This window comes from Salmo salar, chromosome 24 (assembly GCF_965601325.2).
Source record: "Salmo salar chromosome 24, fSalSal1, whole genome shotgun sequence".
NCBI lineage: Eukaryota > Metazoa > Chordata > Actinopteri > Salmoniformes > Salmonidae > Salmo > Salmo salar.
In genome coordinates, this window is record NC_138314.1 from 8211909 (window position 1) to 8228966 (window position 17058).

Here is a 17058-nt window from a genome sequence, read left to right on the forward strand (position 1 = left end):
TCAGGGTTCAGGATTAGACCTACCCGTTGTATAATACCTGGTAGACTACCAGTCAGACATATTGCTCAACAACTGAGCTCTTCTCCCATGGTTCAGTGAGGTTCTCCAATGCCATGTGGCTGTATTGACTCACTACATGTTACACTGTCCTAATATGATTAAACTCAACCCTTCTGTTTATGCTGCAGAACACCTCCCCATCACCCAAGTGGGTAAAGCAGGTGAACAAAGGAATACCTTGAAATACTCTAATATTCCCAGTCATTACATTGATACCCTAATATAAAATATCTCAAAACAGACAGAGCTTCACTTTGATTTAGTTTTGTGTCTATACAACTTGAAATCCTGAAGTCATGTCATCATGGCACTGAAACGTTCTAAATAGAAATGATAACCTAACCAAGAGCATTCATCAGCTTCACAAATCTAAATATGATTCCTAATTCAATTAAATCATATAAGCATAAATTGTCTTTCCAGCGTTCATTTTTTCCACATTTCCTGAAGCCATTATTTACTCTGTTCCATCTGATTGCGCAATCCACTGTCTCATCAAGCCAGGCATTGCCGTTACAAACGTGATATTCACTATAAAAAGCATCTAGACATTCTCACATTTATTTTAGACTAACATTTCGTTTTAGATTCATAGCTACGTACAGTGGTATTATGTTCCACCCTGCAGGATGGGAAAAGCAGAAATGTGAAAGTGACTCCCAGAACTGTTGGTGTTGACAGTCTAAAACTCCTCTCCTAGACTTGCACGCCTTTTAATGAATGCACAATATTTATACAACGTTGTACTACTATTGAATTGTTAAAATCAAGCCTCATCCAGTCACCCCCAAAGCTGTGTAAATCCTTATTTTGTAGAGAAATGAAGATGTCTATCTAGGGTTTCCTTATTTTTCTGCAGGAAGGCACTAGGCTTGTTGACTTCCTCTCCCCTCCCTTCCTTCCTTCTCTCCGAAGGTACTCATCTGAAAAATGAGAACAAAGTGATTGTTCCTGTTCACTTTCTTAAGTCACTTCAAATGCTGTCCGTGGACGGGTAGCTCATTGTCAGGACAGCAGCAGGGCGAGAGTGGAGCAGAGTGGCCAGAGAGATAGGTACAGGAGCTGGTACCTCAGCCTAATACACAGCTACTGCACTACTGCAACAGTACAGAGGAGAGGACAGACAGGCAGAGCTACACTGAGCTGGTGAGTCCCTCAGATCCAACAGGGTAGGGTAGGTTAGGGGGATGAGGAGGGGCTTTTATTTTAATGTGTGAATTGTGTTATATTCACTGGGGATGCAAATTAGCATGGCAGACAGACGGAGAGCGACAGAGGGGTCTTTCCATATTGTACCATGTTCTGTGTATAGTATTGTAATATTGTATACTTCACATCATGATATTCTTTTCACACCTTGAACGCAATAACAAATTGAAGCTTAGAATAGACTATTTGTTGTGTCTTTCTATGAACAAGAATTGATTTGTGATCTAATCTTTATCCTTTATGATGACCATCACCATCCCATTCCCTATCCCTATCAACATTGGAAGATCTCACTGGTTTTGCTCTGTAGAACACAGGCGGTTGGTGAAACCTTAATTGGGGAGGACTGGCTCGTGGTAAAGGCTGGAGCGGAATAGGTGAAATAGTATCAAATTAGTGGTGTAAAGTACTTAAGTAAAAATACTTTAAGTACTACTTAAGTCGTTTTTTGGGGTATCTGTATTTTACTTTACTATTTATATTTTTGATTACTTTTACTTTTACTTACTACATTCCTAAAGAAAATAATGTACTTTTTACTCCATACATTTTCCCTGACAACCAAAAGTATATTTTGAATGCTTAGTAGGACAGGAATATGATCTAATTCTACACTTACAGTGAGGGAAAAAAGTATTTGATCCCCTGCTGATTTTGTACGTTTGCCCACTGACAAAGAAATGATCAGTCTATAATTTTAATGGTAGGAGACAGAATAACAACAAAAAAATCCAGAAAAACACATGTTAAAAATGATATAAATTGATTTGCATTTTAATGAGGGAAATAAGTATTTGACCCCCTCTCAATCAGAAAGATTTCTGGCTCCCAGGTGTCTTTTATACAGGTAACGAGCTGAGATTAGGAGCACACTCTTAAAGGGAGTAAAGGGGTTATTCGTTATTGTAGAGGGGTTATTCGTTATTGTAGTTTGGTCAGGACGTGGCAGGGGGGTATTTGTTTTATGTGGTTCGGGATTTGTTAGTATATGTGTTTATGTAGAGGGGTGTTTGGTTAGAGTATTCCGGGGGTTTTGGGTTATGTTCTTTATTTCGTATTTCTATGTTCTGTCTATGTTGTGTATTTCTTTGTTGGCCTGGTATGGCTCTCAATCAGGAACAGCTGTACATCGTTGTTGCTGATTGAGAGTCATACTTAGGTAGCCTGTTTTCACCTGTCCCTTTGTGGGAAGTTGTTGTTTGCATAGCTGTGTGTGTAGCCTGAAATCATGTTCGTTCGATCGTTTTATTTAATTTTGTGTTCAATAAAAGTCACTATGAGCACTCGACCCGCTGCGCCTTGGTCCACTATGTACGACGACTGTTACAATCAGATTCCAAACTCTCCACCATGGCCAAGACCAAAGAGCTCTCCAAGGATGTCAGGGACAAGATTGTAGACCTACACAAGGCTGGAATGGGCTACAAGACCATCGCCAAGCAGCTTGGTGAGAATGTGACAACAGTTGGCGCGATTATTCGCAAATGGAAGAAACACAAAAGAACTGTCACTCTCCCTCGGCCTAGGGCTCCATGCAAGATCTCACCTCGTGGAGTTGCAATGATCATGAGAACGGTGAGGAATCAGCCCAGAACTACACGGGAGGATCTTGTCAATGATCTCAAGGCAGCTGGAACCACAGTCACCAAGAAAACAATTGGTAACACACTATGCCATGAAGGACTGAAATCCTGCAGAGCCCGCAAGGTCCCCCTGCTCAAGAAAGCACATATACATGCCCGTCTGAAGTTTGCCAATGAACATCTGAATGATTCAGAGGCGAACTGGGTGAAAGTGTTGTGGTCAGATGAGACCAAAGTTGATGCCAAAGAGCTCCATTTAACTCGCTGTGTTTGGAGGAGGAGGAATGCTGCCTATGACCCCAAGAACACCATACCCACCGTCAAACATGGAGGTGGAAACATTATGCTTTGGGGGTGTTTTTCTGCTAAGGGGACAGGACAACTTCACCGCATCAAAGGGACGATGGACGGGGCCATGTACTGTCAAATCTTGGGTGAGAACCTCCTTCCCTAAGCCAGGGCATTGAAAATGGGTCGTGGATGGGTGTTCCATGACAATGACCCAAAACACACGGCCAAGGCAACAAAGGAGTGGCTCAAGAAGAAGCACATTAAGGTCCTGGAGTGGCCTAGCCAGTCTCCAGACCTTAATCCCATAGAAAATCTGTGGAGGGAGCTGAAGGTTCGAGTTGCCAAACGTCAGCCTCGAAACCTTAATGACTTGGAGAAGATCTGCAAAGAGGAGTGGGACAAAATCCCTCCTGAGATATGTGCAAACCTGGTGGCCAACTACAAGAAACGTCTGACCTCTGTGATTGCCAACAAGGGTTTTCCCACCAAGTACAAATACTTATTTCCCTCATTAAAATGCAAATCATTTTATAACATTTTTGACATGTGTTTTTCTGGATTTTTTGTTGTTGTTATTCTGTCTCTCACTGTTCAAATAAACCTACCATTAAAATTATTGACTGATAATTTCTTTGTCAGTGGGCAAACGTACAAAATCAGCAGCGGATCAAATACTTTTTTCCCTCACTGTATCCAGATAACATCCTTGGTTATCCCTACTGGCTTGATCTGGCGGACTCACCAAACACGTGCTTCGTTTGTAAACTATGTCTGAGTGTTGGAGCGTGCCTCTGGCTATCCGTAAATAAAAACATGAAAATGGTGCCATCTGGTTTTCTTATTATAAGGAATAAAAAATTATTTATACTTTTACTTTTTCTTTTGATACTTAAGTATATTTTAGCAATTACATTTACTTTTGATACTTAAGTAAATTTAAATCCAAATACTTTTACTCATGTTGTATTTTACTGGGTGACTTTACTTTTACTCAAGTATGACAATTGGGTACTTTTTCCACCACTGTATCATGTGTTTGATGCCATTCCATTCGCTCTGTTCCATCCATTATTACGAGCCGTCCTCCTCTCAGCAGCCCCCACTGCTGTAAAATGATAACAGTTCACAGAAACATCCCTCACACTGTAATTACATAAATAGCCTTATTATTAACAGTATTGTCTCATCCTCTTTTAGCTGATCTGCAGAAGTTGAACAGTTCCCCGTCACATTGTCTGATTCACTCTATCACAGCTAATCTCATTTGTCCGTCTTCAGTTCATAACCACAAAAACTCCAACATTAGTCTGATCATACACAGGCTACTCTTTAGTGTATGTTGTTGATTGGTTCTTCAGAGAGAATACAGGGTATGCAGACCTACAAATTGTCCATTTGTTTGGAACATGTGGATCTCTAAAGCACAGTAAGATATCATATATAGAGCACTAGCGGAGGACAAAAGGAGAAGTAAACTTCCCCCCATCCGTGCAAAAATATGAACAGAGCAGATAGAGAAGGAGAAGTGTAAAGTGTGCAGGAGGGAGAGGTAAAAGTTAGTTCCCAATTCCAGAGGGGCAGCAGGTAGCCTAGTGGTTAGAGTGTTGGGTCAGTAACTGGAAGGTTGCTAGATCAAATCGCAGAGCTGCCAATGTACAAATCTATCGTTCTGCCCCTGAACAAGGAAGTTAACCCACTGTTCCTAGGCTGTCATTGTAAATTATAAGTTGTTCTTAACTGACTTGCCTGGTTAAATAAAAAAGGATGGATGAAAGAAGTGACAGATTAAAGAGGTATAACAGAGGACAGTAATTTGTGTTGTCACTACTACCTGTGCAGATGGTGTGTCACTATAACTCTTAATTAAGTGCTGTTTCCTATTCTTCAGGTCTCGAAGAAGCATTCTTATGATAAATATATTGTAATAGTTTAAATAAGTAACTGGTTTCCTCTCTGTATTTCCCCATGCAGGTAAATGATGGACACAGACATCCAAGGTTTCAGACCAGACAGGAGGAGTCCTCTTAGGGAAGACCTGAGACCTGTCTCTCATCCCAGTCTTTACCTGAGCCAATCTCCACTCTGCCTGAACCCCCCCAAACGCTCCCTCTCCCCGACCAGAGAGGCCTACAGCACCACATTCAGCCCTCTGACTCACCATCGCCCTATGGGCTCTGAGGGTTTTCATTACACCCAGAGGGAAGGCTCCCAAAAACGCAAAAGAACTCCACTCAAAATGGAGGGTTCCGAATCCCCCACTCCTGGAGACATGGAGGAGGTGGAGCGTCGAGGCAACACCAGGACTGTTGATCTCTCCCACCTGCCGTTCTCCCTCCCTTCTCATCCGCGTCTCTCTCCCTCTCCCATGCCCATCCCAGGTATGATCGACCTGACCCGGCTCCAGCTGCACAGCAGGGCTCGGTCCAGGTATGATCCACCTATGGGCCTCGCAGTGCAGGTGAAACAGGAACCAATCAGCCCCTCACCTCTGTGGCCTCCCTCTCCTCTCCTCCTGCACCACCCTCCTCCCCCATTCTTTCCCCCTCTCCACCCCAGCCTCCTCCCCTTCCCCTTTTTCATGCCTGGGCCTGTCATGCACCTCCCTCCTGGAGCCTTCTACCCCAGAGAGGCCCTCAGACCTAGTCGGTGTGGCCTAGACGGAGGCCCCCGAGGTGGGATGACCAGCGCTGAGAAGCTAGGACTCAACATCCACATTGACGACAGCTACTTCGTAGATGTAGGGAGAGACCAGAAGCGTTGGAAGTGCCGTATGTGTGAGAAGTCATACACCTCCAAGTATAACCTGGTCACACACATCCTGGGCCACAGCGGGATCAAGCCTCACGGCTGCCACCTGTGTGGGAAGCTGTTCAAGCAGCTAAGCCACCTGCACACCCACCTTCTTACCCACCAGGGCACAAGGCCACACAAGTGCCAGGTGTGCCACAAAGCCTTCACCCAGACCAGCCACCTGAAGAGACACATGATGCAGCATAGTGATGTGAAGCCATACAGGTCAGTACTGGGATGAGCTTTGTCTAGACTGTCTGTTCCGTTTCACACATCCAGGAGATACTGTTTTGTTAGTCGAGTTGATAACTTAAAAAAATATTTCATTAACAAGGACCTTACATTACATGCCTTCAGTCTTTGACTCAAACTTACAGGAAAACTCCACCCTTATGTTGCAAAATGCATCATGCCGGCAGTATTTATGAAAATGTGATCGCAGACATGCAAAATGTGTTGGGACTGTATCAACAATTGACAAATGAAACAAATACCAAAATATAGCTTTTGGGTGGAATTTTCCTTTAAGAAGATAAACTAAAGTTCAGGAATAGTTATAAATATGACTATTCATTACTCTTGATTAGTTAGTGTCTACTTTCTGCTAGACAAACAATCAATTGGGACAGTAACATGCTATTCATCTTTGCTCTCCAGTTGTGGGGTGTGTGGGAGGGGCTTTGCCTATCCTAGTGAGCTGCGGGCCCATGAGCTGAAGCATGAGAAGGGCCAGGAGAACGTATGTGTAGAGTGTGGTCTAGACTTCCCCACTCTGGCCCAGCTCAAGAGACACCTGACGGCCCACAGAGGACCCACCCTCTACAGGTACGTATACCCAGAAACACCAGCTGGGTTTTAAACCAGAAAGTGTAAAAAAACACATTAACTCATACGTCTGTTACCCATATTTCTGGTTGTGGGTTCGGCAGCAAAAAATGTAATGCGGATTATAACAGGAAATTATTACTTGTTGTCTCCAGACCAAGACAACCAAGCAGCCAGGGACATCTATTTCTGCCGACACGTGCAGGCGCAGGTGCCTCTGGGTATAATGTCGCTTTCAAAGTAAAAGTCCCAAAAGACTCAAAAGACTTACCACACCTAACACTAAAATAAAAGTCCTTATAAAACTAAGGCTACACGTCTACTACTGTATACATCTAATACAGTATGATTATAAAGTTATACAGTCTCTGGTATAAGCAAACGCTCTGATGAAGGCTTCAATGCCGAAATGGGTAAGCTTTTAATAAATAAGAAGTACAGTTATGACTGGACCTCCATTTTCATCAAGTGGCTGAATATCTCTTTCACATTCAGTTTGAACTTGAATTTAAACATGTTATTTAATGCATGCAACTTTCTGTTGACTCCCAAGGTAGTGGAAGGATTTAGCTTTTTTGGATAAATCCAGGCCACTTTAGTGTCTGTTTAGACTTAGTGAATATTTGTTTTCTGACCAGGTGTAGTGAATGTCTGTTTTCTGACCAGGTGTAGTGAATGTCTGTTTTCTGACCAGGTGTAGTGAATGTCTGTTTTCTGACCAGGTGTAGTGAATGTCTGTTTTCTGACCAGTTGTAGTGAATGTCTGTTTTCTGACCAGGTGTAGTGAATGTCTGTTTTCTGACCAGGTGTATTGAATGTCTGTTTTCTGACCAGTTGTAGTGAATGTCTGTTTTCTGACCAGGTGTAGTGAGTGTTTGTTTTCTGTATAGGTGTAGTGAATGTCTGTTTTCTGTATAGGTGTAGTGAATGTCTGTTTTCTGTATAGGTGTAGTGAATGTCTGTTTTCTGTATAGGTGTAGTGAGTGCCAGAAGAGCTTCCAGTACCCCAGTCAGCTGCAGAACCACATGATGAAGCACAAAGACATCCGGCCATACATCTGCAGCGAGTGTGGCATGGAGTTCATACAGTCCCATCACCTCAAACAGCACACACTCACACATAAAGTAAGGCTGGGTGGGGTCTTCATACCGTGGGTGTTAAGGTAGACTATGCCTGTTGACAGTATCAGCTGATTGGTGACAGGACACTTTGTCTACATCAGGAGCCTTTCCATTTGGCGACTTGAAATGGTTTTGGTTGTTATTGTTTTTCATTTGCTATAGGATATTCATGACAGTATGATGACTTTTACTCCACTGGGCATCATTGCACATCATTGTTTCTGCTTCAAACAGTATTTTAGTACCACATGGTGAAGCCAGGACAAAGAGCAGCTATCCTCAAAAACAGACAAATGAGGCTTAAGAGAGAGATGTGAGTGCTTGTTACAGTAACAGTAGCTGCATGTTCAGGCATTGTTTTAATGATACAAGGCATCCACTCTCTTGGTGTCATGCTAACATCTTGCTGCGATGTCTTGGTTGTCCCTGACGGACTTGCTTGTCAAGACGTAAGAAAAGGTTCCACGATGATGGTTATTTCTCTCTCTCTATATATCAGGGGGTGAAGGAGCACAAGTGTCGTATCTGTGGTCGTGAGTTCACCCTTCTGGCCAACATGAAGCGTCACATCCTGATCCATACTAACATCCGGGCCTACCAGTGCCACCTCTGCTTCAAGAGCTTTGTCCAGAAACAGACCCTCAAGGCCCACATGATCGTCCACTCTGACATCAAACCCTACAAATGCAAGGTGAGTGTTCTGATGGGGAATGTTCTTATGACATTTTAATTGCCACATGTAACAACTCCTTTTAAAGCCAGGGTATCTGAAGATAATACCATCTTGTAGATGCATGTCAGTAGTACCACAATTGGCTATCTGCCGTGCATGTCTTTTTACATCTCTGACCAAATTAACCTGCTTGGTTACTTGAACACAGATGGTTGAACATGTGTTTTGGCAGGGGTTCCCAAAGTTTTTCACGTGTGGCCCCCCTTCCACGATTAGGGAACACCCCCCCCCCCAAACTGTTCACACCACTCTTGTTGGTGGAGAGAATTTAGCAGGTATAAAACTAATTTAATGCAAAACTACACACTTTGTCATGGGGTGTAAAGAACATTTAGCCGTTTTAAAGCTAATTTTCTTGCAATTCTATACATTTTGCCATGTCTAATTTTTTTAGATAAGATAAAGCAAAGCAGTGTGACACAGACAACAACACAGAGTTACACATGGAATAAACAATAAACAAGTCAATGACACAGTAGAAAAAAAAGAAAGTCTATATACAGTGTGTGCAAAAGGCATGAGGAGGTAGGCAATAAATAGGCCATAGGAGCGAATAATTACAATTTAGCAGATTAACACTGGAGTGATAAATGAGCATATGATGATGTGCAAGTAGAAATACTGGTGTGCAAAAGAGCAGAAAAGTAAATAAAATAAAAACAGTATGGGGATGAGGTAGGTAGATTGGGAGGGCAATTTACAGATGGACTATGTACAGCTGCAGCGATCGGTTAGCAGCACAGGTAGCTGATGTTTAAAGTTGGTGAGGGAAATAAAAGTCTCCAAATTCAGCGATTTTTGCAATTCATTCCAGTCACTGGCAGCAGAGAACTGGAAGGAAAGGCGGCCAAATGTGGTGTTGGCTTTGGGGATGATCAGTGCGATATACTTGCTGGAACGTGTGCTACGGGTGGGTGTTGTTATCGTGACCATTGAACTGAGATAAGGCGGAGCTTTACCTAGCATAGACTTATAGATGACCTGGAGCCAGTGGGTGTGGCGACGAATATGTAGCGAGGGCCATCCGACTAGAGCATACAGGTCGCAGTGGTGGGTGGTATAAGGTGATTTGGTAACAAAACAGATGGCACTGTGATAGACTGCATCCAGTTTGCTGAGTAGAGTAATGGAAGCTATTTTGTAGATGACATCGCCAAAGTCGAGGATCGGTAGGATGGTCAGTTTTACGAGGGTAAGTTTGGCGGCGTGAGTGAAGGAGGCTTTGTTGCGAAATAGAAAGCCAATTCTAGATCTGATTTTGGATTGGAGATGTTTAATATGAGTCTGGAAGGAGAGTTTACAGTCTAACCAGACACCTAGGTATTTATAGTTGTCCACATATTCTAGGTCGGAACCGTCCAGGGTGGTGATGCTAGACGGGCAGGGCAGGTGCGGGCAGCGAATGGTTGAAAAGCATGCATTTGGTTTTACTAGCGTTTAAGAGCTGTTGGAGGCCACGGAAGGAGTGTTGTATGGCATTGAAGCTTGTTTGGAGGTTAGTTAACACAGTGTCCAAGGAAGGGCCAGAAGTATACAGAATGGTGTCGTCTGCGTAGAGGTGGATCAGGGAATCACCCGCAGCAAGAGCGACCTCATTGATATATACAGAGAAAAGAGTCGACCCGAGAATTGAACCCTGTGGCATCCCCATAGAGACTGCCAGAGGTCCGGAAGACATGCCCTCCGATTTGACACACTGAACTCTGTCTGCAAAGTAGTTGGTGAACCAGGCGAGGCAGTCATTAGAAAAACCAAGGCTATTGAGTGTGACAATAAGAATACGGTGATTGACAGAGTCGAAAGCCTTGGCCAGATCGATGAAGACGGCTGCACAGTACTGTCTTTTATTGATGGCAGTTATGATATCATTTAGTACCTTGAGCATGGCTGAGGTGCACCCGTGACCGGCTCGGAAACCGGATTGCACAGCGGAGAAGGTACGGTGGGATTCAAAATGCTCAGTGATCTGTTTATTAACTTGGCCTCAGGGCTGTAATGTGTATTCATGTGATATTTGACAAAAAAATTACTACAAAATCTATGGGCTAAAAAACCTAAATAAAAAAGCGTTAGCTGACATGGGCTAGTTGATCTGGACATTTCTGACAAGTTATAAATAGCTCTCTATGGTATGCAATGATTGACATAACAAGAGGAACTGATGATGCACTACCCAATTTCGAAGTTGCAAGAGTAGGTTTAAAGCCGGACTGAGTTCCTTTAAAAAATGTTATAATACCCTAATGAGGGTTAGGGTATAGTAGGGTTATTACTATAATATAAAGTCTCTGTTGTGTTAAGTGGGACCACGTTTAAAGTAATGAAGCCAACTGACACTCTGAAGCAACTCCACACTCTGTGACCTTGTTCTCCAGTAGGAGGGTTGAGACGATGAGCAAATAGCAGATAGAGAGGGGATTTGGCAGTGAGGTCCATCCTCGTCCATAGGAAGGATATCGCTGCACAAACTGCCTCTCTAACAATGGCCCCCAGCCTCCCGGGAGAATGGGCCACACAAATAGATTTCATCTCGCTTTCTCTGTTGCTGGAGGGAACGCTTCCTGTTTTCTCACGGTCCTCTTGGACAGTTTACAGTCCCTCTCTCCTCCTGAAGGAAAGGACCACCCTAATAAAAAAGAATGCAGAGGAAGGACAGCGCAGGAGTTGCCCTTCCCAGCCCTACTCCTCTGGCCCTGTCTCGCTTCAGCTTCCTCTCTGTGAGTGTGTGTGTGTGTGTGTGTGTGTGTGTGTGTGTGTGTGTGTGTGTGTGTGTGTGTGTGTGTGTGTGTGTGTGTGTGTGTGTGTGTGTGTGTGTGTGTGTGTGTGTGTGTGTGTGTGTGTGTGTGTGTGTGTGAGCGCACATTCATTCATGAGTACGTCCAGCTCCGGTTACAGCTCTGAGGGCAGAGAGGATTAGTCATCTAACACATTAGTCGTTTGATAAAAACGAAAGTTTGATCAATGGGCACAGTTGTAGACTACATGGCGTGCAGTTTTGCCCTTGAATGGTGTTTACTACACCATGAATTGCCACGGATGTGGTTCGGGGAATAATGGAATTCACAAATTGTAATCAAGGAATGTGTACACAAACTATTTCAATAGTTGCTATTTAATTATTTATTTGAGGAAAAATTACAGCACATCTTGGTTTTGGTTTATCAACGTATCTGTCTGCTGCTTTCAAGCACGTACAATTCTTTCCTAGGACCCTGACGAAGTCTTTTTAGGCCGAAAATAAATCTGTTCCATATTCGGTTTGTTCTTTAATACTTATTGGTTCGTCCGTGAGCACACATTTGACTGCTTTCTTTTGTTTTTCCTTGTTTTCAGCTGTGTGGGAAAGAGTTCAACAGAATGCATAACCTGATGGGCCATATGCACCTGCACTCTGACAGTAGGCCCTTTAAGTGCCTCTACTGCTCCAGCAAGTTCACTCTGAAGGGAAATCTCACCCGCCACATGAAAGTCAAACATGGGATCATGGATAGGGGCCTGGATGCAAGAGGTAATTACTAAAGGCTATGGAGGAATTCATGATATGGTTCCTCCCTTCCTGCATTGAGACTTCCTACAACATTCCTACCCTGAAGTCAAATCAGAATCAGCCAGTCAGTTTGTAACATGAGTCTCTGTCCCTCAGTGTCCAGGCGGCAGGGGCGCTTCTGCCTGTCGGCCCCTCTGGGCCTCCTGACCCGTTACAGCCAGGAAGAGCCCTTTGACCTCTCCCAGAAGCCCAGGCGGCCGCGGCCCTGCCTGCACCTCTCCCAGTCGGACGGGGAGAGCGTCCCGGGGAGCTCCTGTCAGGACGAGGATGAGGAGGAGAGCCTGTACAGGAGGAGCCAGTACAGCCCTGATGTCTACCAACACCACACTGGGGGACAGGTGTATAGGTCTGAGACAACTAAACAGATGTATAGACAGGACATGGAGACTAGTGGACAGGTGTACCCGCCTGGGGCAGGTGGCGAGGTTTATCCGCCTGTTTCAGAGCCAGGTGATGCAGATAAGCAGTTGTACCAGTGTGTGACAGGTAGACAGGTGTATGACTCTGACTCAGAGCTAGGTGACCAGCTGTACCAACCTAACCTGGAATTAGGTGACCAGATGTATGAAACGGAGTCAGAGGCAGGTGAACACCACATAGGTGGCAAGCTGTGTTACCCACAGTCAGGTAATACAGGTGAACATACGTACCACTCAGATTCCGAGGTAGGTAGCCAGTCGTATCAGTCTGACCCAGACCAGCTAGAGATAGGTGACCAGGTGTACCATTCTGATCCAGGCGAGGAGATGATGGACACACCTGAACCATGTGAAAAAGACTACCACTCAGACCCTGGTGTCTTAACAAAAACCATAGGGACTGATGAGGAGGAAGAGGAGGATTTGGTGAGAGCTGGGAGCAGGGTAGAGGGAGAACAGAGAAAGCAATTTAGACGTTATCTTAGCAGGGAAGAATACAGACGTGTAAGGAGTTATAAAGATAGTAAGAGTTCCTCTTCTACAGAGTAGTGACAAGAGGAGTAAGAGTAGTGAATAGGCTACTGTGCTGAAGAGAAGAGGGTTGAGAGCTGTTGTAAAAGAGTGGGGAGAGAATTGAGTAGTAACTCGAACCAGCCACTGCTTTATAAGTGTTTTAAATCTAGAAAAACATGCCAAATTGCTAACGAAACTAACCCTGTAGCATTTAATATTGCTATAAAACCAAACAAAAATAAGTTTGGAATTTGTATGACATATTTGATTAATCAAATGTTAGAATTAAACAATGAAGGCCTTTAAACACTTGTTGGACAATAATTGTAAAAATGAAATGCCTTTTATGGTGTCTGACGGAGTTGAATCCAGTTAGTTGCATTTTACATCTTTCAAGAATCAAGCTCGAAAATAGCAACATTTTCTCACAGGCCAATTGGCAACATGTGTAAAATAGAATGCGATTAACTATAAAACTGCACATTTTTCTCTTCCTCTGACCTTCCCGGGGGCTCCCGCAAAACTGCGCTACGCCACTCGAATAAGCTGTGAAGTGTTATGTATTTCAGGCTGGTAGAACGGACAATACATGTGCATGTGAAAAGACGTGTCTTAAAGAAAAGCTTATTTGAAATCAGGGTGAAATTGTGCTGTAAATAAAATTCAATTGTTTTGAAAATATATTTTTTCTAAATTGTTACTTTTTAACTAGTACTTGTCAATCTATAATTAGTTAGCATGGGATTACAATGTGATAACAATTATTTCTATTTTTTAATGCTAGTTTCAAATGCTCTTCTACTGGAAGCTTTAATAGGTCTGTAAATTATGTTGTTTGTTGTGTGAGATAATGAGCGAACAAAAGTAATCTCATCTAATGAGAGATTTTGAAATTAATAAAAGTGCTGTAAGAATTAAGAATTTTTGGGGGGAGATTATAGACGTCTATGCTTGGTTCAGATTTGATCTGGTCCGGACCAACCTTAATTTGGCTCAAACATAGACATCTATGATTGGTTCAGATTAGGTCCGGTACTGAACCAATCATGCTCTACTGTACTGAACTGTGCCGTACTGTACTGTGCTGTTCAAACTTGTGAAACATATTCTAAATGTCTATGATTCGTTCAGAATTCGACCAGCCTTGATTCGTTCAGATTTTTACTTGTTTGGGGGCGGAGCTCATGAGAATAATACCCAGCATGCTCTGCGAGATTGTGTGTATTGTGTGTATTGTTGTGAAATTGTTAGATATTACTTGTTAGATATTACTGCACTGTTGGAGCCAGAAACACAAGCATTTAGCTATACCCGCAATAACATCTGCTAACCATTTGTATGTGACCAATAAAATTTGATTTGATTTGAAGTGTTTGTTTTTTACATTTACATTTTGGTCATTCAGCAGACACAGGGCAAAATGTCCAGAGGGGGTGGAGGGACCTCCGGCACCTCACCTTCCTGCAGGGGACCAGCCACCACCGGCCTGAGGCGAGACACATGAAATGAGGGGTTAATACGGTAGTAAAAAGGAAGTTGTAACCGGTAACACACCTCGTTTATCCTCCTCAGGACTTTAAACGGCCCTACATACTGCGGCCCCAGCTTCCGGCAGGGCTGGCTGAGGGGCAGGTTTTGGGCCGAGAGCCAGACCCGGTCCCCTGGTGCAAACACAGGGGCCTCACTGCGGTGCTGGTCAGCGCTCTTCTTCTGCCGTCCACTCGCTTTCGTTAATGATTCCTGGATGGCTCTCCACGTGTCCTTCAAGCGCTGTACCCACTCCTCCACCACAGGAGCCTCGGTCTGGCTCTGGTGCCATGGAGCCAGGACCGGCTGGTAGCCCAACACGCACTGGAACGGTGATATGTTAGTAGATGAGTGACGGAGGGAGTTTTGGGCTACCTCTGCCCCTGGGACGGTCCTCCGCAATATGACCGCAGAAACCTACCCACATCTTGGTTCACTCTCTCCACCTGCCCATTACTCTCGGGGTAGAAACCCGAGGTCAGGCTGACCGAGACCCCCAACCGTTCCATGAACGCCCTCCAAACTCTGGACGTGAAGTGGGGACCCCAATCAGAAATGATGTCCTCGGGCACCCCGTAGTGCCGGAAGACATGGGTAAACAGGGCCTCCGCAGTCTGTAGAGCCGTAGGGAGACCCGGCAATGGGATGAGACAGCAGGACTTCGAAAACCGATCCACACCAACCAGGATCGTGGTGTTCCCCTGAGATGTGGGAAGGTCGGTGAGAAAGTCCACAGACAAGTGCGACCACGGCCGCTGTGGAACGGGGAGGGGCTGTAATTTCCCTCTAGGCAGGTGTCGAGGAGCCTTGCTCTGAGCGCACACCGAGCAGGAGGAGACATAAAACCTCACGTCCTTAGCCAATGTGGGCCACCAGTACTTTCCCCTAAGACTCCGCACTGTCCTCTCGATCCCAGGGTGACCCGAAGAGGGAAGATTATGGGCCCATCGAATCAATCGATCACGAACACCAAGCGGCACGTACTGAGCACCTGCTGGACACTGAGATGGTGCAGGTTCCAACCGTAACGTCCGCTCGATCTCCGCGTCCACCTCCCACACCACCGGTGCTACCAAGCATGACGCTGGGAGGATGGGAGTTGGATCGATGGCCCGCTCCTCGGTGTCATATAGGCGGGACAGCGCGTCGGCCTTCGTGTTTAGGGAGCCTGGCCGATAGGAGATCGTGAAACGAAATCGGGTAAAGAACATGGCCCACCTGGCCTGACGCGGATTCAGTCTCCTAGCTGCCCTGATGTACTCGAGATTACGGTGGTCAGTCCAGATGAGGAAAGGGTGCTTAGCCCCCTCAAGCCAGTGTCTCCACACTTTCAGAGCTTTGACTACAGCTAACAACTCCCGGTCCCGAGCTTCCTAGAAAAGAAAGAGCAAGGGCGGAGTTTTGGTAGCGTGCCCGAGCGCTGTGATAGCACGGCCCCCACCCCAGTCTCGGACACGTTCACCACGCCAAAGAGGGGTCCGGATGAGCCAGCACGGGAGCGTCGGTAAACAGCTCCTTCAGACGACTGAAAGCTCTGTTCGCCTCTGCTGACCAGCGCAAGCGCGCCGGCCCCCCCTTCAGCAGTGAGGTAATGGGAGCAGCCACCTGACCAAAGCCCCGGATAAACCTCCGGTAGTAATTGGCAAACCCTAAGAACCGCTGCACCTCCTTTACCGTGGTCGGAGTCGGCCAATTACGCACGGCCTTAACGCGGTCACACTCCATCACTACCCCCGAGGTGGAAATGCGATAACCCAGGAAGGAAACGGCTCGTTTGGAAAACACACATTTCTCAGCCGTAACGTACAGGTCATGCTCCAGTAGTCGCCCAAGCACCTTGCGCCCCAGGGATACATGCGCGGCGCGTGTGGCGGAGTAGATCAGGATGTCATCAATATACACCACCACACCTTGCCCGTGCAGGTCCCTGAGAATCTCGTCTACAAAGGATTGAAAAACGGCTGGAGCATTCTTTAACCCGTACAGGATGAGGTGGCCGAGTGGTTAAGGCGATGGATTACTAATACATTGTGCTCTGCACGCATGGGTTCAAATCCTATCCTCGTTGAGCAACCCAAAAAAAGGTCCAGAGAGAGAAATAAGGCGTCAGCCAGCACATCCAAAATAACACGACAGCGAAATAATCCCGCACAAACCTGGGCGGGCTAAACAGGCTTAAATAAACACAAATCAAGAAACACAACAGGGAACAGGTGCAAACAATAAGACCATACAAACCAAAAAGGGATCAGCGGTGGCTAGTAGGCCGGCGACGACGACCGCCGAGCGCCGCCCGAACAGGCAGGGGAGCCACCTTCGGTGGGATTCGTGACACAGACGCTCTTATCCAGAGCAACTTACAGTCAGTGCACTCAATTAAGGTAGATTAACAACAACATATCGCAGTCATAGCAACAACAAAAACTATTTCTGTAACCA

At 45.2% G+C, this 17058-nt stretch overlaps 1 protein-coding gene and 1 non-coding gene across 2 annotated transcripts; both read left to right on the plus strand.

Moving 5' to 3' along the window:
* Positions 1–1003: 1003 nt before the first annotated feature.
* Positions 1004–14461, plus strand: LOC106585180 (uncharacterized). Its single transcript, XM_014171102.3, has 7 exons — positions 1004–1206; positions 5115–6158; positions 6591–6758; positions 7733–7883; positions 8380–8571; positions 11947–12121; positions 12257–14461. The coding sequence occupies exons 2-7, from the start codon at positions 5119–5121 to the stop codon at positions 13126–13128; spliced, it is 2598 nt and encodes an 865-aa protein (XP_014026577.1). The 5' UTR covers positions 1004–1206; positions 5115–5118; the 3' UTR covers positions 13129–14461.
* A 2144-nt stretch (positions 14462–16605) lies between these two features.
* On the plus strand, positions 16606–16687 carry trnas-acu (transfer RNA serine (anticodon ACU)). Its single transcript has one exon. It is a non-coding gene; the product is annotated as a tRNA-Ser (tRNA).
* The last annotated feature ends 371 nt before the right edge of the window (positions 16688–17058 follow it).

Excerpts from the sequence above, each read along its gene's own strand:
- LOC106585180 (XM_014171102.3), top strand. The coding sequence starts at position 5,119 with ATGATGGACACAGACATCCAAGGTTTCAGACCAGACAGGAGGAGTCCT. Across the intron at positions 6,759-7,732 it reads AGAGGACCCACCCTCTACAG|GTGTAGTGAGTGCCAGAAGA; the intron begins GTACGTATACCC and ends TTTTCTGTATAG. Across the intron at positions 12,122-12,256 it reads TAGGGGCCTGGATGCAAGAG|TGTCCAGGCGGCAGGGGCGC; the intron begins GTAATTACTAAA and ends TCTGTCCCTCAG.